Source organism: Hoplias malabaricus, chromosome 16, assembly GCF_029633855.1.
Source record: "Hoplias malabaricus isolate fHopMal1 chromosome 16, fHopMal1.hap1, whole genome shotgun sequence".
In the NCBI taxonomy this organism is placed as follows: Eukaryota; Metazoa; Chordata; class Actinopteri; order Characiformes; family Erythrinidae; genus Hoplias; species Hoplias malabaricus.
The window spans coordinates 18,508,275-18,534,730 of record NC_089815.1 but is presented as its reverse complement, the minus strand read 5'-3'; the positions used below and the strand labels follow the sequence as shown (position 1 = coordinate 18,534,730).

The 26,456-nt window shown below is 38.5% G+C and overlaps 2 protein-coding genes across 3 annotated transcripts; both read left to right on the top strand.

The window, feature by feature from the left end:
• The first annotated feature begins 1,290 nt into the window (after positions 1 to 1,290).
• LOC136671940 (mast cell protease 1-like) lies at positions 1,291 to 5,402 on the top strand. Of its 2 annotated transcripts, none has more exons than XM_066647834.1 (5): positions 1,291 to 1,388; positions 2,797 to 2,944; positions 3,228 to 3,372; positions 4,320 to 4,550; positions 5,084 to 5,402. In XM_066647834.1, the coding sequence occupies exons 1-5, from the start codon at positions 1,331 to 1,333 to the stop codon at positions 5,234 to 5,236; spliced, it is 735 nt and encodes a 244-aa protein (XP_066503931.1). In that variant the 5' UTR covers positions 1,291 to 1,330; the 3' UTR covers positions 5,237 to 5,402. The 2 variants fall into 2 exon arrangements, with proteins under 2 accessions (XP_066503931.1, XP_066503932.1); XM_066647835.1 differs by having other exon boundaries at positions 3,231 to 3,372; positions 5,084 to 5,399.
• Positions 5,403 to 6,632: 1,230 nt separating this feature from the next.
• LOC136671358 (mast cell protease 2-like) lies at positions 6,633 to 8,340 on the top strand. Its single transcript, XM_066647035.1, has 3 exons — positions 6,633 to 6,690; positions 6,841 to 6,991; positions 8,157 to 8,340. The coding sequence occupies exons 1-3, from the start codon at positions 6,633 to 6,635 to the stop codon at positions 8,338 to 8,340; spliced, it is 393 nt and encodes a 130-aa protein (XP_066503132.1).
• The last annotated feature ends 18,116 nt before the right edge of the window (positions 8,341 to 26,456 follow it).

Sequence of the window (26,456 nt, the reverse complement as noted above, 5' to 3'; positions counted from 1 at the left end):
CACACATGTGCGTTTCAACATTAGTATCAGTCAGTCAGTCAGTAAGCACAAATGCCTCTTCTAGACAGGCAGTCTGTTATTGGTTAATTTCCTTGAAGCTTTATGTAATTGACAGAAGTACAAAGAAAATATTTCCAATGTTCTTACTGAACAACTTGATTTAACTTTCCAATTATTAACAGATTTAGAAATTGATGCCTGCAGCACACTCCAAAAAAGGTGGGACAGAGGCATGCTTTTCACTGTGCTACAACATCTGCTTAATCATTTGGGAACTGAGGATACCAATTGTTAAAATTTTGTAAGTAGAATTTTCACCTATTCTAACTTGAGACAAGACTTCGGCTGCTCAACAGTCGGTGGTCACTGCTGCTTGATTCTGCGCTTCATGATGTGCCATAGAAGACAGATCTGAACTGCTGGCACATGTACTCTGTGAATACGAATGTTGTTGTAGCATGTACAAAATGAGGCCTCACTTTGTCTTGCTGAAATAACCATGGACTTCCCAGAATGACACATTACATTGATGGCAGCATATAACTTTCTAAAACCCCATTGTTTGCCGCCACATCAATGGAAATTTCTGAGATATGTAAATCACCCATGTTGTGGTCACAGATGCACCCCACATACTTTGAGGGATGTAGGCTTTTGCACCTATCACTGATAACAGTCGGGATGTTTCATTTGATCTTTATTACAGAAAAAACAATGTTAGTTTTTCTTTAAACAAACCGAAACATGGACTCCTCTGACCATAGCACATTTTGGTATTTGGACCATAATTCTTCAAAACGGTGTGATGTGATACTTAATAAATTTTTCACTATTATTTTGCCCCTGTCCTAACTTTTATTTAGTGTTTTGCAGATTTAACTTTTAAAACTGTTTTATATTTACAAACACCTCTATGTTTAGTAATTGAAAGTCAATTAATGAAGCTTCACTATAATTAAAAAATAAAACAAATACTCAAAGTTTTCTGAAAATGGGGCTTGAAATTGGGTATAATGCATTGTGTATTTTCATTTTTTGTTTGATTTCAATATAAAAAACTGCTGAAATACATATGATTTTGATATATGAAGTGATATATGCATATTGATCTGGGGGAAACTTTTCAACTATAGTACTGCTTCAGAAATTTTGTACGGTGCATTTTTTACACGTGTCTTTTAGCAGAGGTTAATACGGTTTCCTTTAGTTCTTGTTTCTCTGTAAATGCCCCACATTAACCATAAGCAATCATGGTTATTGGGAAATGAAGTGTTCCAGCGGGCTATTTAAACCCTTCTCCAGGGAAAATACACACCCTTCTTATCGCACCATGGCTCTCATCTCTCTTCTCCTGCTGACTGCTCTGCTGCCAAACCTCAGTCACTCAGGTAAGAGTTGTTTAAACAAAACAGCAATGTGGGAAAGTGTTTAGTGGGTCAGAAAATTTCAGCAGCATATATATATGATATCACATTAGAATCCTTTTTTTCATTCATTGATTGTCTGAAACTGCTTATGTAGTGATCCCTCATTTTTCACAGGGGATGCGTTGCAAGACCACCTGCGAAAAACGAATTTCCGCGAAGTAGAGGAACGATATTTTTTTATGTATTTAATGAGTATTTGGACTTTTAAAACCCTCCCTGTGCTGTTAACAACCCACCCTTTGCAGTAAACAGTCATTCTATAATGTTTTTCAGCTGGAACTACATGTGATATCCTACCAGTTTCTTTAATAGAGTAATTCCTAAGCTGTGATTTAGCGTAAGTAAGTTTCACTTGGATGTGGACATGAACAATACATGTACTCTATGAAATAAATGATATATTATGTCACCTACAGGTCTAGTCTATGAAATTTTAATGGATTTAAAGAAATATTTTGGCTATTCATCTTTCATGGTTTTCCTAGATTTTCTCTAAATACCCGCGATATAGCAGCCATAAGCCCCCTTGAAAAACCCGCGAAGTAGCGAGAGATTATTGTAGTTCAGGGTCGCGGTGGGTTCGGACCCTACCAGGAATCACTGCGTGCAAGGTGGAACACACCCATGAGGTGGCACCAGTCCTTAACAGGGTGACACACACTCACACATTCACTCACATACACACACCTACGGACACTTCTGAGTCATCAATCCACCTACCAATGTGTGTTTTTGGACTGTGGGAGGAAACCGAAGCACCCAGAGGAAACCCACACAGACATGAGGAGAACACACCGAACTCCTCACATACAGTCACCCAGAGCGGGACTTCAGCCCACAACCTCCAGGTCCCTGGAACTGTGTGACTGTGACAACACCGTGCCATCCCACATTAGAATCCAAGCTTCTTAATTCATATTTCAGTTAACTAGCAACTAGATTATTTAGATTTTGAAAATATTTTGAACAATCCCAGTGACATTTTAAGATCATTTGTTTAAATAAATATATAAAGATACAAATTCTAGATTTTTTAATGTGCCCTAAAATGTTGTCATGTATTTATATGCTCAAATTTATTTTAGTTAAACAATTTTGTATTTCATTATTGTAATTTTTAGCAGTTGAACTTCTAACGATCCTGAAAACAGGGGTTATATCCCAGAAACAAACCAAATTCCGCTGAAATTCAAATTTTTTTTTTTTTTTCATCTAATTACTGATGTTGTTTGAACTTGTTAATCCTAGTGTGCAGTTTTCAGCTGCAATATTTCTACAATAATCTATATATAACTGTTGTAAATTGACATATATTTTAAGAGTCATGTAGAATGTGTGATCATAAGCTCTCCACGTTTTTCACACTTAGCTGGTGTTGATGTTGGAATAATAAATGGCACAGAGGCTAAACCCCACTCAAGACCCTATATGGTGTCTCTCCAAGTAAATGGAGGACACTTATGTGGTGGCTTCCTTGTGTCTCAAAGATTTGTCATGACGGCTGCGCACTGCTATATGTAAGTTGTATTTTTCTTTATTTTCTTTTTAAATCACTGTATGTAAATACAAATGTAATGATATAAATTGCATTTTAATGCTTCAAATTTAGAACATCTCAAAAATGTACAAGCTGGTTGTCTGGCAAATTTTAGACAACACAGATGCTTCGAAGGCAGCCCCCCGCAGGCCCCATATTATTAATTGTAAAATGTCATATTTAATGCAATGTTTTGTTCATCATTACATGCTACTATTACCAAATATATTCAGTCAGTTAAGCGTCAACCATTTTGGTGTCAGCAGAAACTCGGAGATCACAGCAGTGCTTGGTGCTCATGATCTGTCAGACAAAGGAGAAGGTGCTTTGCGCAGGGAAGTGGAGACTTACCACATCCATCCAAATTACATAGAGCCAACATTAGACAATGATATCATGCTCTTAAAGGTAAGAAACAACAGCAATGATAGTAATAAACTCAAACACCATGAGATGACAGGCACATTTTAGGCCCATGACAAGACCCTTAAGTTAAAAAATGGGCACATAGATAAAAATTTTAAGGTACAACACAAAAATGATGACTATAGCAACCAAGTTTTATTCAGAACATGCCAAGGAATCTTACAACAATCTGAATCATATTACATGATAAATGTTTGCCTTCAGTGTAAATCCCTCAAGACATTTTCACAATCATTAAAAATATCACCAAAACAAAAAATATTGTAAAGACCTTGAAAGAAAGATAGGTATTGAGACACAGCCATGTGAGCAGTAATTGAGCAAGGGTACAGGCAGTATTTGAGCCCAACACAGAAGCAAGTACCATGAAACATACCAGCCCTCCATAACAACTCCAAGCACAACATAAACTCCTAATTCATCAAACTAGGGATCCAGAATTCAGCTTCAGCCCCTTGTGATGACTCAGGCATCCGTGGCTTGGAGTCCAGGAGTCCTCACTTGCCTTGTCAGATTTGTTAGTGCTGTACTCCCAGGGTGCTGAGCTGTCTAGTGGCTCACAAAAAAAAAAAAAAAAAATATATATATATATATATATATATATATATATATATATATATATATATATGAATCAGAAAACATGTATCTCACACTAACTTCCTGGTGTCATATTTTGGTGAGGAGAAAAAAAAATAAAATAAAAAAAATGATATATGTATATATATATATATATATATGATAAATATTGTGCATGAGGTAAACTTTTTAGTTTATCCATGTCCAGACAGCGCAGTGCACTTGTAGACCTTGGTTCATTAAGATAAAGATTCATCATTGCTAAATACAGTTCAGTCAATGTATTACTATTTATGTGAACAGACACTGAGACAGTTGCAGTGTAATTTTTAAACTTTCTGACATTGCTACAGCTCAAGGAAACAGTACCACTGGGCCCAACAATCACAACAATCAGCATCCCCAAAATAGAGGAGGACATCCCAGTCGGTACGATCTGCAGTGTAGCTGGATGGGGACAAACCGGTGACAATGAGTCCACAAGTAACCGTCTGATGGAAACAAGTATCAGAGTCATAGACTGTAAGAAGCACAGTGTAAATAAACAGCGAGTGTGTGCAGTTCATCCAGGAGGAGCATGCTTTGTAAGTAAAAAATGCTGATGTATGCGTTTCTTCTCATAAATATTGTTTTGATCAGGCTTAGCAAATTAATCATGCGTCTACTTGTTGTCCACACCTTCTGAACTACTGCTGGTCTCAAGGATACTTTGAGCATATTTTACTGCAAACCATTTACACAATTCGTAAAATGTAAATGAAATATAATTAACACTTGTAATTGTGTACTAATGATATTTGTGAATGTTAATGTGAATTTCTGGCAACACAAAATAAGAAAAATCAGGTTTATAAATTTCCATATAACCCTAACTCTAATCTAACCCTAAACTTAACCCAAATGCTGGCTTTAACCCTAAATTTAACTAAACCTAAATCTAAGCTCCAAAACATTAGGAAACTGCTACATTTTGTGTTTGTTTAATGCTATCGCTAACACCTAAATCTAAAAGGTAAATCTAAAACCCTTAAACCTAACCCTAAATGTAACACTCATAGGCAGTGATTTAACCGCTGACCACTAGTAGGACACTAATGCTCTTGTGTGTTGTTAACAGGGAGACTCCGGAGGTCCTTTAGTGTGTAAGGACACTGCAGTGGGTATTGATTCTTTCATTACTGGTACGTGTGAGGAACCCCAGGGTCCAAATGGTTTTGCCAAAATATCTGCATTCCTGCCCTGGATCAGTTCTATTCTTGACCGTGTGTAGCCCACATTTAACAAATGAGCAAAGCCAGACCATTTGGCAGATTTTATCTCAATAAAAGCATTTTTCTCAAGCATGATTTCTCTTGTCTCAAATGTTGTTGTTTTTTTTAGCTAATGAACTAAATGAAGCAAAAAAGCAAACAATGTTTTTAAACATTTAAATAAAACATAAATATGAAGCAAGCAGGTTTTCTGTATGTCTGATTATTCTGATGTCTAAATGATGTCTAAAAAGTGGACTTACCTATTTAGTGACTTCATTCACAGTACAATTGCAGCACTGTGGCACATGGTGCTCAATTCTACACTCTCAGAAAAAAAATACAATGTACAGGTACATTATTTTCACTAAAAGTACAAATTAAAATATACTTTTAAAGATACAACAGTGGTTTTAAAGTCCAGTTGTGTTCTCTAAGGTACATTACATTTCTAGAAGGAGGGGTGAATATTTGTAACCTTTCATTACAGGTCTATTTAAATTATAATACGTTTTAATTCTCAAAATAACTCAACAAAGTAAATCAACACAATTTTGGAATTTAGACTTATAATGGAGGGACGGCACAGTGATGCTGCAGGTAGTGTCGCTGTCACACATTTTGCAGGGTCCTGGGGTTGTGGGTTCTGAGCCCCACTCTGGGTGACTGTCTGTGAGGAGTGTGTTGTCCCTGTGTCCGCATGGGTTTCCACCAGGTGCTCCGGTTTCCTCCCACGGTCCAAAAACCCATGTTGTTAGGTGGAAAGTCTGTGGGAAATTATTCATAGCTGTGAGAGTCTGATTGACTTGGTGAGTGTGTGATCTCATCACAATATGAAATGACATGTAAGGAGTAATGACAAGAGAAAAAGTGTGTTTGTGTGTGTGTGTGTGTGTAGGCCCTTACCATTTTCAGCTTTTGCAAACAGGTAAGAAAGTTTAAGAATCACCGTGGCAAGTCGTTTGCTACATGTCATGGTTAAATCTAGAGCAGTTTACTCTGAACTCAGGATTAAAAATAATTAAATTCTGACACCAGAACTGGCTGCAGAAATACACACGATTACTTTATTTAAGAATAAGTCCTTACTATTATTAATTTGAGTTAGCCTGCACCAGCCCAGGCAGCAACTGAAATTCCCAGAAAATGTGTTGCTTTCATATTTTTCAAGGAGGGGCCAACACCAGGCCCATAACTCATTAATAGTGTCATATATATATATATATAAGTAATATAAAGTTATTTTTGTGACAGTTTGCGAAGGTCACAGAAGTTGGTAAGCTTTCTGTTGGTTCTCCTTTCCGTGTTAAACACAAGGAGCACACCATAAGAAAGACTGGTTTTGGGGAACTGAAGATTTCCACATTGCTATTTAAACCCTTTTTCTTCTTCAAAGAGAACACTTTGCAGTGCATCATGGCTCTCCTCTCTGTGTCCCTGCTGGCTGCTCTGCTGCCAATCCTCATCCACTCTGGTAAGTGCTGCCTGAACAAAGTGAGACACAAGTTTCTATTCAAGGACACTAGCTAGTGTTAGACAGGAGTTAGAATGATTCAAAAGGCCTGGATGTATGAAGGTGAATATTGCATTCCGATTACAACTCTTCCATGTTTTTCTCTTTCAGACAGTGTTGATGTTGGTATAGTGAATGGCACAGAAGCTAAACCCCACTCTAGGCCGTATATGGTGTCTGTCCAGACAAGTGGAGGGCACAAATGTGGGGGCTTCCTTGTGTCCAAAAGATTTGTCATGACAGCAGCACACTGCTGGAACAAGTAAGATTGAATTAAGTGTTTAATGTTTACTAATTATGATAATAATTGGAAATGTTTACATACAAGAGGCATATTAATAGCCATAGAATATTTTTAGACAATTTATTACTATGTTATTAAGTAGTAATAAAGGTGAATATAGTCATCTCCAGAGTGCTTACTTCGATGAATATTAAGTGCCATTAAAATGCCATTATTCGAATCCAGAAGTCAAAATAATTAATGCTTTGTAAATTGTGCATAAAATATGAACAATCTACAACAAAAAATAACAATGAACACCTTATGGATCAGAGACAAAGCAGCAACAGTCCAATGGTCGGTTACAGTTAAGGAGATATTTACTGCATCTCAGATAAGGTTCTAACATCAGCAGTACCATTCTAACAAGCAGGGAAATTAACCCTAGTAATGTGGTTGGGGGACTGTGTAAAATCAATGCGTTCTACTTTATACAGTAACAACTTCCTACGAAAATTACCCTCATTACTCTGAAAAAGCTGTTATCACCTAATGTGAGATACAGTAACAACAACTATTTTTATTTTGCATTGATAGCACTGATAGCATGTACATTCTTAGTATCTTGATGACTACTTATTAGTTTTTGAGGTAATAACCCAAATATTCCACAAAGTTATAAAGCAGTAACAAGAAATCTAACATAACATTTTGCTTCTAAACATTTACTACAGATGTGTAACATGTAAACAATATTTTATTTACTTATATTCTTCTTTTATTTACTTGTATTTACTTCTTTTTTGTAATGAGTTTCAAACAGTTCTGTGCTCTGCATTAATCCTCTCAGTAGCCTATTGTGTATTATAAAATCATAAATAGCACAGTAAATTCAACCTTGTTACTGCTTAATTATGTAGTAATAAGCAGCTATTTAAATATTTTCAGCTTGATAATAAGTTAGCAGCTATTTGTTGCATATGGTTTTATACCGAAATAGTCATGAGCAAATAAATTTGTTAGTCATTCCTTATTTATCCTAGTTACTCTTTAATAAGTAGTAAAAATGTGGTAGTTTAATACCAATTAGGCGTTTTTTGCTAGAAGAATTTGTTACTCCAGGGTATGTTGTGTTTCTGTAAATTTTTAATGTGTTGCAGTGACACCAATTAAATCTAAATATCTGGTATGCTCATCTAAACAGGAAATTGATATTCACGGCTGTCCTCGGTGCTCATAACCTGAAAGACAGAAAAGAACGCTCTATAACAATGCAAGTGAAGAGTTACCATGTGCATCCGAAGTACCTTGACGATAATTCATTTGACTATGATATCCTGACTTTAGAGGTAAACAGCCACTTCATCTTTAATAGCTACTTTAGTTGAAGTAACTAAACAAAGTAAAACTTGACTCCAACTATAAAAATACATGCATTGAGTTGTCAAGGTTTTGTCTTAATCAAATAGCCTAATAATTGGCCTTTTGTATCATATGAGTCACATTGATGCAATATAATATATATATCTGTTTGACCTTGATGATAATTCAGCAAATATTGATTATCTCATAGTTACAAGGAACTGTCAAAAAAGAACTGTTAAAAAGAGTGTGAAGTGGATCTTGAAGAATTAAATGTTCTTTTTGGACCGTTCCCAAAGTAATTAAAATTTAGAAGATCTCCAAAAGATCCAAAATACACCCTCTCTCCTGAGGGAGGCGTGCTCGTTCCGGAAGTTTCACAAAGACCAGTCGAGTGAAGTTCAAAGCAAACCAAAGTATTTATTTTAATACTGGAACCAGGAGAACTAATACATAAGAAACGCAACCTAGTGCCCTTCCACGCAAAGTTCTGACTCTTGGGATCTGACTCCATAGTTTTATACCCCAAATGACGAATACCCTGCTGGCAAGGCGTTTCTGGCTGATTAACATATATTAATATGCATAATTAGACATGTTAGTACTCAGGTTTCTGCGTGCATGTTTCACATGCACCTATGACCCCAAAACACTCATCATGCCCTTCTGACTCTGTAGGTTTTATTACCCACATTCCTTTTCTGTCACCAAGATTCAGAGGGGTCACTAATGGACTTAAGGTCACTGAGATGCCCTAAAGTTCAACTGTCCTAACTAACACTTGGAATTTATACTACAAGCCTAAGTGCAGATCTGTTAAAGATCTAAGAAATTAGAAAGGTGTAAACACTGAGTCAGCATGTCAGTTAGTGTGCAGATTCTAAACTGTTTAAATGCATGGTTAAAATACTGGTTAATCATTCATATGAATACAAGGTTTCATACAATGAATATGTAATTATACTTTCTAATTTTAACTAATCATTTAAGGATATTTGTCCACTAATACAAAGTAATAAAATTATTTTTCACAACAATCTCCATCCCTCGAAAACCAGAGGACATCAAAGCCAACTCCAGGTGCAGCATAGCTGGTTGGGGGCAAAAAGGAACCTATAAAGGCTTAAGTAGTCGCCTACTGGAGACACAGGTCAGTATCATAGACCAGAAGAAATGCAAGGATCTCTGGGACAAGCCTCTAAGCCAAGGAATGGTGTGTGCAGCTCATCCTGGAGGAACTTGCTGGGTATGAAAAATATTGAATTATTGAATAGGTCACCTTCTCATATCTTGAATTAATGAGAGTCAAATCTAGCCGGATGATAATCTGTTCATTTCTTTGTTTTTCACAGGGGGACTCTGGGGGTCCTTTGGTGTGCAACAATACAGCAGTGGGTATTGTTTCTTTTGGTGATGCGTACACATGTGACAATCCTAAAAAGCCAGATGTTTTTACCAAAATATCTGAACGTTTGCCCTGGATAAAGTCTGTACTGAGAAAGTATTAGCTTGCATTTACACTGAAATTGAAGTGTCTTCATAGATTTCTTCCAATAAAATCATGAATCATGTCTGAAGTATAATTTTCAAAATGATGTTCTTGTTTTGTTTTGTTATTTCTCCTATTGTGTAGATCACAACTAACATGTAAAGTAAAATGTCAGTTCTGCACGTTTTTCAGACCAGAACACTAAACCTTATTGCTTCAGCATTAACCTCAGTTATTGCTCCAGTTTCAGTCCCAGACATTGTTTCAGCTCTAGCCTCAGAGATTGCTCCAGACATGGCCTCGGAAATTGCTGTTGGCCTCAGCCTCAAATGCCCAAAAAGAAGTACATGAGACATCAAGACTGGGATGCAGCTATATCAATAAAGTAGTTGCCAATTTCACCCATTAGCCTAGTACTGATTCTTTTCAGACTGCTGCTAATACAGCACCACAGGACAGCTCAATATATGTTTTAGGATAATACAGACTTCCCAGGCCTGATATGCTAGCTAATATGTGTCCACACTGGCTAGTATTGTGCTCGTGATGGGGAGAGTGTGGTCATCCATCACCCAGAGAAAGCTGACCGTAGAGGGCATCACTGGGGCCAAAACTTAGACCAGGTTTGAGAGGGGCATGTCAGCCATGCTAACTTATCAGGTGTTACATACATGAGCTAATCACAGATGTATTGTGTGCTACACACTGTTCATGAACATCCTATCTTCCCCATGTTTGGAATTTTCCTTTCACTTTCAAAATAACACATTCTGTTTTGTTTTCATAACAAACTACATCTGCATTAACAAACATATTTATTTATTTATTATTTTTTAATGATTGTCCAGACTTCCAGATCTGCATTGTTACACTGAGTGTGTCTAGAGGGCACTAGTGAGTGTTAGCTTTGTAATTCACTCATTCTCCCAGAAGATGGAGCCACAGAAGGGCTTGAGGAATAGCTCATTACCTAGACCAAGAAAAAATAAGAAGATAAGAGAATAAAGGTATTATGAATTATAAGCCATTTAACAGCACTTCTAGGTGTGTTATGTAATTTTGACAGAGTCAAAATCTAGCTGGTGTTTTCATCAGCTTCACCATGTTCTTATCCACGCAATCCATCTCAGAATCATGGTTGGTGTTTTCAAATGATGTCAATATTTGAAAAAAAAATGATTTTGGGATAAAATCTTGATACTGTAATGTCAATAGAATATTATGAAAGATTTCTTTCCCTAAATCTCTCTCTCTCTCTCTCTGTGTGATCTCCAAGCCCTATCCATTAGATATATGATCTTCTAATGCTATAATTGGATAGTTTATAGATAAGGACCCCACTTTTTGTTTTGTCTGGAGCTTTGTTACTGACAACTAACCCTGAATGTCCACATTGTCTTCACCACATTGCTTTATGTTGATATAATTCACTAATATTAAAATAAATACAGTCTGTTTCTGATTGATTATAATGTTGAAATATCATTTAATGATGTTGTCATCGACAGGAACATCACAGAAGACGGCCGAGTCAGGGTTATCTTTGGTTTGGTCTTATCTTCATTCCTGAATGATAAAGATAATGACAAGCCGGACAGTTTGAGCTGAATCCTAATTGGCTGGTCCAGCATAAATCAATGTAATATCAAATGTGTCCAGGTGATGAAAAGATACCTTAAAGCATGTAGCACGGGAGGAAAAACATACCTTTCCAGCTCCAGTCTGTGAAAAAGCAGTGCGTGCTACTGCCTGGTTGCATTGCTTGGAAAATAGCACAGGCCACATGGTGACCCATCCTGACCCAACCCATCCTGACTTCCCTACCTTTTCCAGTCCCTCAAAAGCCAAAGACAACCTTGTGATGTTAACTGGGACGGCAGCCAAAATATGGGCCTGAAGCTGGGGCCAAAACTCTCTCCAGCACACTGCAAAAAAATAGGGTTTCAGCAAGTGAAATCATCTTAAATCTAGTTAACACTGCTCATATTTCTTGTTAGGGGATTGTTGTAAGGATATTCAAAGACACAGCAATCAAAAGATTCAAACCCCTGACAGGTGAGCAGTCAGTGAATGTCGTTCATTCTCTTGTTACAGTGGCACCTGTTGCAGCAAGTGAACGGTCAGTTCTGGTGACGTTGTTGAAACAGTACAAATGGGCAATGTATGAATCTGAATGATTTTGACAAGGGTCAGTCTGTGATGGCCATATCGTTTTGGTCTGAGTACTTTTACAAAGTTGACTGGTCTCGTGTGGTGGTCCTTGTATGCTGTTGTTTATACAATAAAGTTCAACAATGAACTTTTTATCTCCAATTGAAGTAATCATCATTACATATGTGTTTGTAACATTTATTTATCAAGGATAAAAAGCAAAGAAAATATATTTGAATAAAATGACACAAAATAAATTGTTTCTACGACTTGTACCTTCAGTTCTTTTCAGGGGACTTGCAGTCAGTTTGAGCATTGAGTGTTCTTCTTTATTTGCGCTGAAGCCAGCAGTGTTGTCGCAATGGAATTTAGAAAGATTCTGTCTCAGAGGACGTATATACTATTCTCCATTATAATTTGGTAGCTTTGTTTGACTGGAAACCACATTTAAATAGCACTGTCTCTTTTGGCTTTGTAAGCAATGACCAAATAACCAATGAGCATTAAATAAAGTCACAGTGTCCACATGCACAGTCAGTTCCTGTCACTTAAATAAAAAAGAAGTGACAACGGGTGAACTGGCTACAGGGTCATTGCAAGGCGGGAATACACCCTAGAGGGGGCGCCAGTCCTTCACAGGGCAACACAGACACACACACACACTTTTTTGAGTCGCCAATCCACCTACCAGCATGTGTTTTTGGACTGTTGGAGAAAACTGGAACACCCGGAGCAAACCCACGCAGACATGGGGAGAACACACCAACTCCTCACAGACAGTCACCCGGAGCGGGAATCAAACCCACAACCTCCAGGTCCCTGGAGCTGTGTGACTGCGACACTACCTGCTGTGCCACCGTGCCGCCCCACTACGCAAGAGTGTTATTTTATTTGATTTATTTATTTTTTTTCTTTCAAATTTTGGTTCTGCCTATTTTGCCCCACCCCCACTACAATTCGATTGGTTATCTCTCTGAACCAATAATCTTTCTTTCTGCCCTCAGAACAAGTTTGTGTAACTAAAACTCCCATCTGCACCACAAACACCTTCAACTGTTATTGGTCCAGTGATGCTCAGTTAGTGGAGGTTCAAGCCGTGGCTGGCTTCACATGAACTATGAAAACAAAAATAAGATTTAATACCAGTTTTCGAAATACGGGGGATTGAAGGGGGGGGGGGGGGGGGCTGACCCCCTAATTATGACTTGAACCCCCCAATTGAACAATTGCCAGACTTCTACACGAAGGCATTCCACCACTCTTCCCTTAACATTTCACACTGTAGATGCTGTATTGGTCCCAGTATGAATGGATGAGATAGGACAAAAGCCTAACCTACAATGACTTTCAATGACATTATTCCCATGTGTTCACAATGAATTAACACACGATTCCCATTGAAAAGATTCTGCATAATTTGAATTTCAATTTTAGGGCAAGAAAATAGCTGACAGATTTAGATTATTGGGTGATCTATGCTATTAATGATAGTCATGTACAGGCCTAAATTGTGTATGGTGGTAACCATTAGCACTGTGTGATTTTACTCTGTAATATATTGTTGGTGATCCCTGACTACAAAGGTTGTGTGGTATGTGACACATTGGCTGGTGTAATCGATTTATGATTAATTTACTGCAAACATTATAGTAAACAAGCAAGACACTGTAAGGATTGTAAGACTTCAGTTTACTGAGGCACACACCTGCACTGTACTGGTTTCTCATTATGACCTGAAGAAGAAGTTTGCCCCAATAATTGTCATTGTATAATTTGCATCCTGATTCTGATCAAGGGGCTAGTTGTAAAGTTATTAGCATAGTGTTAATACACAACATGCTGTGCTTCTGTGGCACATTATTCATTCATTCATTCATTCATTATCTGAAACCGCTTATCCAGTTCAGAGTCATGGTGGGTCCAGAACCTACCGAGAATTACTGGGCGCAAGGTGGGAAGACACCCGAGAAGGGGCTGTAGCATATTAATGTTCATATATCTTGATAACAGTTCATTTTTTATTACGTATTTTATTTACTTATACTTATTTTTTTTTTCCTTTTTGAATTCATAATATATATTAATAATTATAATTATGATACTATTATTTTAGGCTTCATCCTGGGCATTGTCAAAGACAATGATATTGTCTAAGAAGAGAAGAACACATGAAATATATAGCCATTCACTTATATAAATGAACTGATGGTGTAGCTCCATTCATGGGTTTAATCTTTAATATAATTATGCATAAAAACTCCACTCGAGTGCTAATCTCTGGAGAATCTTTTGCATTCTGTATATTTTATGAACCTATAATTACAGTATATGACGTGAGAGGACAGATAACATCCGAACAAGTGGTGAGAAAACTCATAACATTTTTTAAGGCAGAAATGGTTTATTTATAGTGAAATAACAAGTTCTAGGTGAAGTTCTAATGACAGCGCTTCATCCATATTCAGTCAACATTTAACCTTACATTCTTTTACAATGGCATAGGTTTAACAACATAGGCTCTTCCTTCTGTGAACTGAAACACCACTACAACCAAATAAAGGCCTCTTTACAGTGGAATTACTGGCGTTCAATGATTTTCTCAATCCAGGGCATGAATGCAGCAATATTGGTGTAGGCATTTGGTTTTGTGGGGTTGTCACAGTTGTCCTTCTCGGTGAAGGAAGCAATGCCAACTGCAGTGTTATTACACACCAGAGGACCACCATAAGCAACGTTAACACACTGCTGAACTAAACCTTTATAAAGCTTCTGCTAAAATTAAAAAAACTGATGTTTTTTTCTGACCTGGGATTAGGCTTAGACCTGGACTAAATTGTACTTTCTGTAGTTAATCTCCAATCAGAATGCTGGGTAGTTCAGGACTAGGTTTATTCCTGGTCCAGGAAAATGAAATCTGCTTGGGTTTAATGGGTTTAATCTTAAGGATAATTTACCTGACAAAATCCACCTTTAACACCACCTGCACACAGTATGTTGGTGTAGTTCCAGTATGTTTCACAATTTTTATAGACGGTGACGTTCGTCTCCAGAAGTACTTTACTTGCATTTCCCTTGGTTTTAATTCTTCCCCAACCAGCTACGCTGCAAGTCCCACCTATGCCTTTGCTTAGTTTAGAGATGGAAATCTTGCCAGTATTCCTGCTGTTTTTAGTCGACTTTCCTAGCTGTAACAAAGCCAAGAAAATTAGTTAAATGTGGTAAATAAAACTGAACTTGATTAATATGAGAGAATCTGGAGTCCCTGTCACTTGTAGGTGCACACATTTGTGATGTCATCAGTCAATCAATCAAAATATATTTATATAGCAATTTTTTTGTAAGTGATTATGTCACAAAGCAGCTTTACAGAATTGGTATCAGAACAGATAACAATGTGGATCAGAAAGCCCCATGTGAGCAAGCCAAAGGCAACTGTGGCAAGGAAGGACTTCCTCGAGCCTGGAGGAAGGAACCTTGGGAGGAACCAAGACTAACAAGTGGAACCCATCGTCCTCTGGTCAAACTTCTGATAGAAATCAAAGAGTGAGCAGTTGTGTAAGAGTTAAAACAGAACAAGGAAAGACTCAGCTGACCCCCAAAAGACCCACCCGTTGTGTAATAAGACTCCAGGTGCAGAACTTTGGAAGTCATGAAATGAGTTTTAGCTTGAACAGACAATCAGAGTACACTCATTTAGATGTGAAAACAGCATGAACCAGAATCTCAGCATCTTTAGAGGTAACCATGTGGCACAGTCTAGCAATGTTGCAAAGATGAAAGTATGTGGTTTTAGTCAAATATTTAATGAGCGAAACAAATATATATATATATATATATATATATATAAAGATCACAATCAATAATGTAGTGATTTGACCTCTCAGAATTATACAAGCTTGTATGGTTCTGTGCAAAACTGAGAAAATGTTAGACCTACACATATTGTCGCTGTCCAGTTAAATACAATTATCTTCCAAAATGATAACTTTACAGGAGAAGGAAAATAAAACATTCTTAACTTTCAACTGAAGTGAATGTAAAAAGATTTTCTTACAGTTGGAGCATTTCTATTGATTCATTAATCGTGAAATTTTCTCAGATATAGAGGACAAACAATATTGTGTTCAAACGATGTAATAAAGTTTTTATAAAGTTAATGGACACAAATGGAGATGCATGTTTTTAACTGGTCAGCCACAGTATGACACAGACATGTTTAAAATTATATTTATTAATAATCAGTTTAATAAGTGGCTTCATGGACTCCAGATATGGTCAGTTATGAAGAAAGGATAAAGAGAGACACAGAAGGGTAAATTATGAGTAAAACTGTAGAAGTAAAGGAAGTAAAGAGAGAAACAAAAAACAGGCAAAAGAGGAAAGTGAGGAAAAGTGTATGTGGGAGAAAAAAGTGTAGTGAAAGTAACAGAAGAGGAAAAAGAAAGATACAAGTAAATAATTTTTTGCTGAATGACAAATCACTTTCTCTTAATGTAAAAAAAAAAAATACTTCATAAACATTCATGAAGAGAAATGTTAGATATAGACAAAAGATATAAGTTTTTGCAGTTTATGCTCTACAGTCAGCAAGAATCATTCTCCAGGTTAATCAAGTATCATGTGTGGTTACTGTTGTGTTGACATTGTCCTTAATGGTATTTAGAGGACCGTAAATAAATGCTGTTTGGTCTCTGACTTTTGCGCAGTGATCTATGTGTAAAATAATCTACACATAAGACGACAAATAAGACAATGTGCAAATGTGCAATGTGCAATGTGCATTGAACAAGTGAGGTTTTCGTAATTTGTCCCATTCAGAAGACTGTTACTTTACCTCGCCCTCTATCATTTACATTTTTTTAATTTCAGCAGCTACTCTTTTGCAGAGAGACTTACAAAAGCAACTTGTCATTTGTTAGAGCATGTAGCCTCACCAGCAGAAATACAATTGGTGTCCAACTCATTAACGAAGGCAGCGCTCAATACTGGGAAAGAAACTTTCCAGTGAGGAGACTGCTCTCAAAGAGTTTTCTTATTTAACACGGGCATTACTTATCCCTCAGCTGCTTATAACCAGGTTTATGTTTTAGATATCTTATTTATGTGAGACTTCATTTGGGAAATGCCTTGGTTACACAGCATCTGGTGGATGAGTCTTTTGTATCCATGAGCATAAAACCCTGAAACCTATGACCTTACAGTGCTTATTATATGCTTTGCTCAGGGCATGACCCTGGGGTGCCCGTTGTTGATGAAAAGTGCTTAGCAGTGCACTTCTGTGGTTAGATTGGAGAAACAATGTCTCTAGATTTAGAGAAGTCCATATATTGATGAACATGCCGAGTAGAAAAGGGTGACTGGACCTAACTGCCTGCAAAATGTTGTACCGACAAGAAGAAGAAGTAAGAGGGCAGTTAATAACAGAAAGATGTATGGCTAAATAGGCCAGTATTGGGGGTGTCTGGGCTTTGGGCGATGAGACATGGTGTAATACTAACGGAATGGTAAACGTGACAGTTGGTGTATACGCAACAAGGATCCTATATAAACTGCTGCTGTTGTTGTGGAAACTGCGTACTTCTGTAGCTGCACTGAAATTATGCATCTGAATTTTTTTTGCTTTTGAATTTAAGTCTTCAGATTTCCACCTCTGAATATTTTGCTTCGCAATTATGCATCTGAATATAATTGCTTTTTAATTGAACTCATGGATTTTTTAAGAACACGTTTTCACTGTTATTATTCAAGGTTAATAATTCAGCTAAAAAAAAAAATCAAGCTCAAAAAAATTCAAACAATATATTTCGAAGTTGCTCAAATTTGATAGACCAAATTCAGATGCCAAAATACGAGTAAAAACAAATTCAGATACACATCCGGGACACTAAGGATGAGCATTCGATTCATTAGGATTTTCTCTTTCACCTTAAATGCTGCACTAGTTGCATTCTGTCGCCGCTAGACGGCGAAATACGAACATAACTTCCATACCGTGGAAAAACTACACGTTTAGCTTCCTCAGATATTGTCTTTATTTTCAAAGTGTCTCACAAATCTGAAAGGCTCACTGAAGACACAATATAACAAACTACTGATATCCCGAACATGAAGAAATTTAACTGTGGAATTTTTTTCCTAATGGCCCTATGAACACTTAAAAAAACCCTACCGCATTAAAAAGACTCCCATTTATATTTAGACTACCTCGTTCAATAAACTGCTGCTGGAATTTCAAGATCCACAGTAAAAATCCAGCTACATCTATCCAGGGATTGTCACAACGTTGTCTACTTTCTACTTGGGTTGAAATACAATTTAGAATTGCCGGGTGCCCTTTTGCGCATGGTTTGATTAAACCCGTGCCTGTCAGGGAGCTGGCAGCGTGAGCCGCTGATTGTTGTGGTTTGAAGCGGTTTTCTAACAGGTTCTTCAGCGGAGCCGTAGATCGATACACGGACCCTCACAAACTCTGTAAGTACAAAAATAATTTCTTTCAAAAACATCTGACATTGAATACAATTAATTTAATGTATTTGATTAATACTTTGGTTATTAAATGTGAGTTATAATCATGGTTAAGCCTTAGTTGCTCTTTCAGTAACATGCTGGATAGATTAGTGTTAGCTAGTCAGTAAAGTTACCTCAGAATTTAAAAGTCGTCCATATCCCATGAAAAGTGATGCCTGTTGTACTATGATCATTTGTTTATTAGATAGCTACCAGTATTGACAAAAATGCAAACCAAGGGGGATGAAGACTAATATGACAAAAAATAATTTAGTAATGTTATTTATTGGATATTACATAAACAAACAAAATTTTGTGACCTTTCTACCACAAGCAACCACTCTTTTCTCAGTCACAAAACTTAAATGATACTATGTGTTCTTTATTTCACATTGCTAGCTATCTATATTTTTTACCTGTTTGCATGATAACAGAGTAAGTAAGGTTTTGATGAAACTGTATTACATGAATGGCACGGTGGTGCAGCAGGTAGTGTCGCAGTCACACAGCTCCAGGGGCCTGGAGGTTGTGGGTTCGTTTCCTACTATGGGTGACTGACTGTGAGGAGTTGGTGTGTTCTCCTGGTGTCCGCGTGGGTTTCCCCTGGGTGCTCCGGTTTCCTCCCACAGTCCAAAAACACAAGTTGGTAGGTGAATTGGCAACTCAAAAGTGTGAGTGAATGTGTCTGTGTTGCCCTGTGAAGGACTGGTGCCCACCGCGACCCTGAACTGGATAAGTGGTTACAGATAATGAATGAATGTTTTAGAGCAAGATTTGCTAAGGAAAAATGGATTTCTTTTTCTTCTAATCATGCAACATACTGGTACAAACTGTAGTGTATTCATTTTGCTGTGTGCAAAATGTGAACAGTGACAGCAGTGTAGAAAGGTATAGTCACACTGCTCTATATTTCAGTGCTGTGGAGCTTTAGAGCACTCTAGCCAACAACTAGCCTTGGGCATGGTGACCTCAGACTCATGTGCAGCCACTCTAAAGCTTCCTGCTTCATTTCATGGTTTTCTATGAACATTAAACAAACAGGGTGTGCCCCTGAGCATGTGTGTGTTTTTGTCAGAAAGGAATGACTCTTTCAATATCAGATGTAAAGTCCTGTCAGAAAAGCAGGACCTGGTAGTGCAGTGAAGAGAGGAACACACTCCTGATTAATGTGCTTCTCTTCAGAGGAAACGTTTGTTCTTCTGTCCACAAACATTTGTCCATGTAGTGTGTTTGTTCATGTCTTAAACAGAACATAAGACACTGGAGGTGACCTTTCTTCTACCTGACCATGAGCATACAGTCATCAGAGCACTCATGGACATTGACCTGGAGCTGGAGGACACCAACTACAAAGCTCCAGGTAAGAACTGGATATCTGGACATCTAATAATTCTTGAACATTTAAATCACTGTAAACAGCTTTTGATTGTTGTGTATTTACAACAGTTACAAAAGACAACAGTTTATTGTCTGTGTAATATGAGGTGTACAATACATTTTAAGTCATTTTTGGTAATGTTTAATTGTAATGTTTAATTGCAAACTTTTGTGATTTTATGGTAATTGGTATGTATTTATAAAAATGACAATTGTCAGTTTATTTAAAAATTAAGCATTAATACACTATATTCACAATCGCTAACATGGATCTCTGTGTGGTTTCAAGGTTGTTGCTATTATTTATTTATTTATATATTTATTAATTTTTTTACGGCAAAGTTCAGGCTTACCAACCAATGATTTTGCAAATCATTTTTACGTCATTCATGTTTCTGACTGTTTATTGGCCAGATTAACTCTAAGGAGCTGCTGTAATATGACTGATGACTTTATGCTATGCAACGTGACTGTTAGAGTTAGGGCGCTATCAAAATGTCTGAGGCTAGAAAACATGAGAGTGGGTCACAAAAAAAGGAAAGCCCAAAAAAATAAAAAAAAGCGTGTGAGCCCCACTAGCCAAGATGCAGCACTAAGTCAAATGGCAGCTAACACAAAGAAGCCAAAAAAGCTGCGCCGTACTCGATTCTGCTAGTCACTAATGTAAGTGGAGAGTTGTCTCTCAATAGTTAAAAATAAACCGATCTATATGCACCGAGAAAGAGTGAGCCACTTGGCTTTGATGTCTATTGAGAGTGATATTTTGAGAAGTCTGCATTTTAAGGAATACCGTGTGCTTTGTGAGACGATGACACAGACTTTAGACCTATGTGCTCGTCCTGATGTATTAATTTACTGGGTCTGTATTTAAGGATTGATAACCTAACTGTATTATTTCGGAAGGAACTCAGTTTTCTTGTGTTGCACTGTGTTGGGTACCGATTTTATGAAGATTTTATGTGGGACGGGACTTTTTTTTTGGCGGGGTTTGGCATAATCAGACGTAGCCCCTGGGCCCACAGGCAGGTTAAATGGCCTCTGTGTTGTTACTAGATGCTTCCTATGGCAAACTGAAGGATGGTAAAAAATGTTTGACGTATTGGAACATAAACTGTAAGCGTATGAATTCTGACAGGGCTTGTTTATGTATTGTGAATGCATGTTTATTAGAGAGTCTGCTACTATGGAAAAGAAAATAATTTTGAATGGTCTCTGCTGGGACAGTTGATCAAATCACTTAGAAAATTACAACCACACTATTTGGGTGGGGGCTCTGCAAAATGTCGTGGATGTAGCTTGACAGCTGTGGGAGGAGTTAGTGATTAAACATAGTGTCCGATTTAACTCCAACATTGTTTCACCTACAGGAACAATGAGGAGTGTAGGGTGCAGGGTCAGAAATAAACACCGTCTGGTCAGGACACTGATGCGGAGACTGATGGCTGCCGAGGAGCTGGGAGATGCCCGTCTCAGCTTCCCACGACTAGATGAGGACAGGACAAGAAATTTGGTGACAAAAATAATTACCCTATAAAACTGACAGTGTTTACTGGGGTTAAAGCAGAGATGGAGGTCGTGGTTGCTGAACGCACAGAGACGGAAAGCTCTCGGCTTGCAGACCTGGCTCATCAGATCATGGATGCAGACCTGGACCAGACGAATGACTCAGTGGACACACCTGTAGGTTAGTAAATGAAAACAATATTCCTGTAAAAAAAAGACTGGTGTGAAAGCATAGAGTGAGATCATGGACACTGTGAGTGTGTTGTTCTCTACAATAAGAACAAGAGAATCAGGAGAAAGACAGTAACGTAGTGTCTCACTTCATGACGAAGCAGGTGACGAGCTGCAGGAGAGTTCCACTGACCCTGAGGACACAGAATTCTTACAGACTCTGGCCGGTGACCCTGAACCAGATGGTCAGTCGACTCTTGGTGAGTAGAGGAACTGAACACATTAGAACAAACACCCTGATTGGACAGCTGTTGATATTTACTTATGCTAATACAGAGGAGGAGACCCTAAACGCAGCGCCCTCTGGAGCAGAGGCTGATGCTGCACAAGAGTTCCTGGACTCTGTCCTCCATGAGGTTGCGCTGCTGTTTCAGAGTAAGTAATGAACTGATATCTAGCTCAGGTTTAATCAGGAATTTCTCCTCCTCCAAATGATAACAATAGTGACGATTGCAATAATAATCCTGTAAAACTGATGGTGTTTGTTTTTGTAAAAACAGTAAAGGGGTCAGTGACAGTGTTTCAAGCTGTCCCTCAACACACCAACGCTGACCTGGACCAGACGATTGAAGAGCTGGGTGATCCCACTGGTGAGTGAATGAATACTTTTGAGTCGCCAATCCACCTATCAACTTGTGTGTTTGGACTGTGGGAGGAAACCGGAGCACCCGGAAGAAACCCACGCGGAAGAGGGGAGAACACACCAACTCCTCACAGACTGTCACCCAGAGCGGGAATCGAACCCACAACCTCCAGGCCCCTGGCGCTGTGTGACTGCGACACACCCTGCTGTGCCACCGTGCCGCCCTGACCGCTTTAAATAATATCCTTGAATCCTTAAAAAATGGCCAATATAGTTTGAATGCCATATTTTAAAAAATTCCACCTTTATAAATTGCCATTTCAATTAGACTTCCACCTTAAATAAATGACCACTTCAAATAACCCTTTAAAAGACTGCTAAGATACATTGAACACAACTTAAAAATAATTCCACATTAAATAAATCAGCCATTTTATTTATGCTTCCACCTTAATTAAATGGCCATTTCATAGAAGAGGACATAAAATATACCACCTTAAAAAGTCTCCCATTATATTTTGCTGGCCACCTTTAAAAAAATCCACACTCAAAAAAGTCAGCCTTTTTATTTAGGCTTCCACCGTAAGTGACCACCTCATAGAAACGGTCACATTAAAATAAATACCACATTAAAAAGCCTCCCATTTATATTTAGACTACCTCGTTCAATAAACTGCTGCTGGAATTTCAAGTTCCACGTTAAAAATCTAGCTACATTTATCCAGGGATTCCTTAAATCAGTGCCTTATGTGGTTATTCCTATGCATTAGGCTCTTTAGGCCTATTTAGAAACACACCTGAGTTAAAGTGGATTATGAGAGAGAGAGAGGGAGAGAGAGAAAATGTAATAATTATATCTCCTGGTGTCTTTTATGATGTATCAGCAGGACAGGGCGTGAAGGTGGAGAGTGCTCCCATTGAGACCGACGTCACTGAGGAGCACCTTCACCTCCTTGACACTGATCCTGAGACAGACATAGCTCAACGTCTTGGTGAGTAGAGGAACTGAACACACAGACTAGAACAAACACCCTGCTGGACAGATGTTGATATTTACTTATGTTAATACAGAGGAGGAGACCCTAAACGCAGCGGCCTTTGGAGCAAGGGGTGAATGCTGCTGTAGGGTTTGATCCTTTGGTATTTTGACCAAAGTAGGGTCATGTGTGGAGTGGGGGGTGAGGGGATATGACCTTTTAATTATGAGAGATGAATGAGAGCAGTAGGAGACACAAGCACCTAAGAAGACCCCATGTTCCTTTTTGCGGCTGCACCCACACTCAGTGCTCATCACTTCATCAACAGAAGCAGACCCAGAGCTCCAGGTGGAATCCCTGGGCATTAGAGATGAGATTAGTGCAGCTGATTCCTCTCATTTTGTCTGACAGGTGAAAATGACACAGTGGCTGATGGTCCACCCCCTCATCCTCAGAAGAAGAAAATAACTCGTCGAGGAACAAGAGGAAAGGGGAGGAAAATTCATTATAAGAAACAGCCCCAGGAGCACAAGAGTGACCAAGAGAGAGGACATGGAGAAAGTCCTGCTCGGGTAAAGACAACATGCCCGTGTCATCTTTATTTTCTTGTGAAAATGTCCTCAGAGATGTTAATGTTTGGTTTCTGTCTGTACATTGTGCAGTCTCAGGTCTGCGCAAGCCAGAGTTCAGGATACACGTCCGTGGAGATGGGAACGAGGGAGAAGACCCTAGTGGATGCAGGACTGTGTGTGACACAGAGATGTAGTGTAAATTTATTAGTAAATAAATAACTTGCAGCAATAGTAGAATAGTAAATTGAATTGCAGTCAAAAGTAAGGAGTGATGTCTGACTCCGATGAGTGACCAGTTAACCAGCGCCGGAACGGCAGGAGCCAGCTTTAAAGGAGCAGTAGCTAGTGTTTGTACCTTCACTGAGCTGTAACAGGGAAAACAGAGTCTCTGTCATCGCTACTCCGGGCTCTGCACTGCAGAAACTGCACTATGTAAGCTTTGAGGTAGGGTAGGAATACTGGACAAAGTCTGATTTAAATAATACGGTGAACATCTGCAGGCTTTAAACACCTGGACTTACTGACAGATATCAGCTTTAATACTGGAGCATATTTACAGCACAAGCCTCATCACTGAACTATAAACTTATCACAGCTCATCTGTAACCGCTTATCCAATTTTAGGGTCGCGGGGGGTCCAGAGCCTACCTGGAATCATTGGGCGCAAGGCGGGAATACACCCTGGAGGGGACGCCAGTCCTTCACAGGGCAACACAGACACACACACATTCACACCTACGGACACTTTCGAGTCGCCAATCCACCTGCAACATGTGTTTTTGGACTGCGGGAGGAAACCGGAGCACCCGGAGGAAACCCACGCGGACAACACACCAACTCCTCACAGACAGTCACCCGGAGCGGGAATCGAACCCACAACCTCCAGGCCCCTGGAGCTGTGTGACTGCGACACTACCTGCTGCGCCACCGTGCCGCCCAATCGTGGTAATATGTACAATTAATCGTGATTTTGATTTGCGCTAATATCGCCCGGCACTACTTACATTGCACTCCCACAGACTAACCACTTTAGAAAAACCTACTTACTGGAAACTTCTACGTTGTTTATCCACACACTGACCATATTATTACAAACATGTAATTTTTACTTTAACTCACTGGTCATTATAAATGACTTACATAGTACTTCCTCCTACATGTCACTTTTCTGGAAACATCCATTATATACATCCCCATATATTAGAACCCACCTGCTTCACAATTGTGCTCACCTCAGATCATCTGTCTATAGGTGTTTAACTACAGACCATACACTATCAGCCCCCTCTACCTCATTACTCTTCACTGAGCCAAAAAAGTGGTTCTTCCCCAGCATTGCCCTAAAGAAACCTGTATGGCTGCACTTGGCAGCTTCATTCTGAAGAGTGTTGTTCTGGGTGGTTAGGACGTGCGCAACTTCAGAGCAAAGTGTTCAGAGCTGTTTTTCAAATTTTGGCAGGGCTCTTAAAAATGGTGCCAAAAGTTTTGACACATCTTATTAGTCACTGGTGGAGTAGAGCTAGTCACTGTATATAAGTGTGTACCAGCCCCTACCTCTGCACAACCCAAGTTATGGTCTCAAACACATTAAGAATGGAGCACTTCTACAGATTAATTCTCGATGAGGCCACAGCTGTTCACTGAAAACCGTTCAAGGTGACAACCTCATGAAGCTGACTGGGAGAACGACGAGACTGTGCAAAGCTGTCATCAAAGCAACAGGGGGCTACTGTGAAGAGTCTAAAGTATAAAACATATTCTGGTTTAACACTTTTGTGTTTACTACATAATTCCATATGTTCCTTCATAGTTTTAATGTCTTACACATTCATTTAAATTGTAGAAAAAAATAAAAAACAGGAAAAACATTGAATGAAATATGTCCAAACTTATGTCCAGACTGGTGCTGTACATTCACAATAGGTGGAAAAGGCCAATTGGAAAAGGAAAAGTGGGTGTATGCAGACACTTGACTGGTACTACCCTGGGTATTTTTGAGAAGATCCATTGTGTACCTTGTATGTATTGTGTTCAATGTACTCAGTATGTGATTAGAATCTCTGTGCTGCTGCTTTTAACTGAGCAATTATTTCAGTGCAGAAATTCACAGCTTTTATGTGACAACTCATGCTAAAAATGCACAAAATTCAGAATCACCTGTTCTTATTTCACAGGAAATAATAATATATACTAAATTCAAAAACCTGCAAAATAGCAGGGTCAAACACAAAACAGATTCACACAGAAACAAACAGCTCCTGCTTTTGACCCCCTATGTATCTGCACAGCAACCTCAGCAAATGGGATCAAGGCCATTGGCATCAGCATCACAGCCTCAAACACTCTCAGATAAATGCTACGTTCCATACTGGAGAATGAAGGAAAATAAAATACGTTACTGGGGCCCTACAACATAAAACAATCATAACCATACTATAAACATATCATGGAAGCAATCATATGCTGTCTTCAGCTGCCATGACAGATTTGGTTCAATGATAATAACATGCTACCATCATCACTAACCGCTGGGTAGAATCAGTAGTCTTGTCACTACCAAATGCTCTCATAAAGAGGAACATTTATCATGTTACCATGGAAGGCAGACAAAACGACAAGAACATTTCCCAAGGACTCATTTTTTGCATAATGTATTGCTCCTGTCCTAGTTAAGAGGAAAACCCTGGCCTGCTTTCTGGAGGACAGTCAGTGTACAAACCGGATTCCAAAAAAGTTGGGACACTAAACAAAT

Coding starts and splice junctions, on each gene's coding strand:
- LOC136671940 (XM_066647834.1), top strand. CDS start 1,331: ATGGCTCTCATCTCTCTTCTCCTGCTGACTGCTCTGCTGCCAAACCTC. Junction 2,945..3,227: donor ACGGCTGCGCACTGCTATAT/GTAAGTTGTATT, acceptor TTTTGGTGTCAG/CAGAAACTCGGAGATCACAG. Junction 3,373..4,319: donor ATGATATCATGCTCTTAAAG/GTAAGAAACAAC, acceptor ACATTGCTACAG/CTCAAGGAAACAGTACCACT.
- LOC136671358 (XM_066647035.1), top strand. CDS start 6,633: ATGGCTCTCCTCTCTGTGTCCCTGCTGGCTGCTCTGCTGCCAATCCTC. Junction 6,691..6,840: donor GCCAATCCTCATCCACTCTG/GTAAGTGCTGCC, acceptor TTTCTCTTTCAG/ACAGTGTTGATGTTGGTATA. Junction 6,992..8,156: donor GCAGCACACTGCTGGAACAA/GTAAGATTGAAT, acceptor TCATCTAAACAG/GAAATTGATATTCACGGCTG.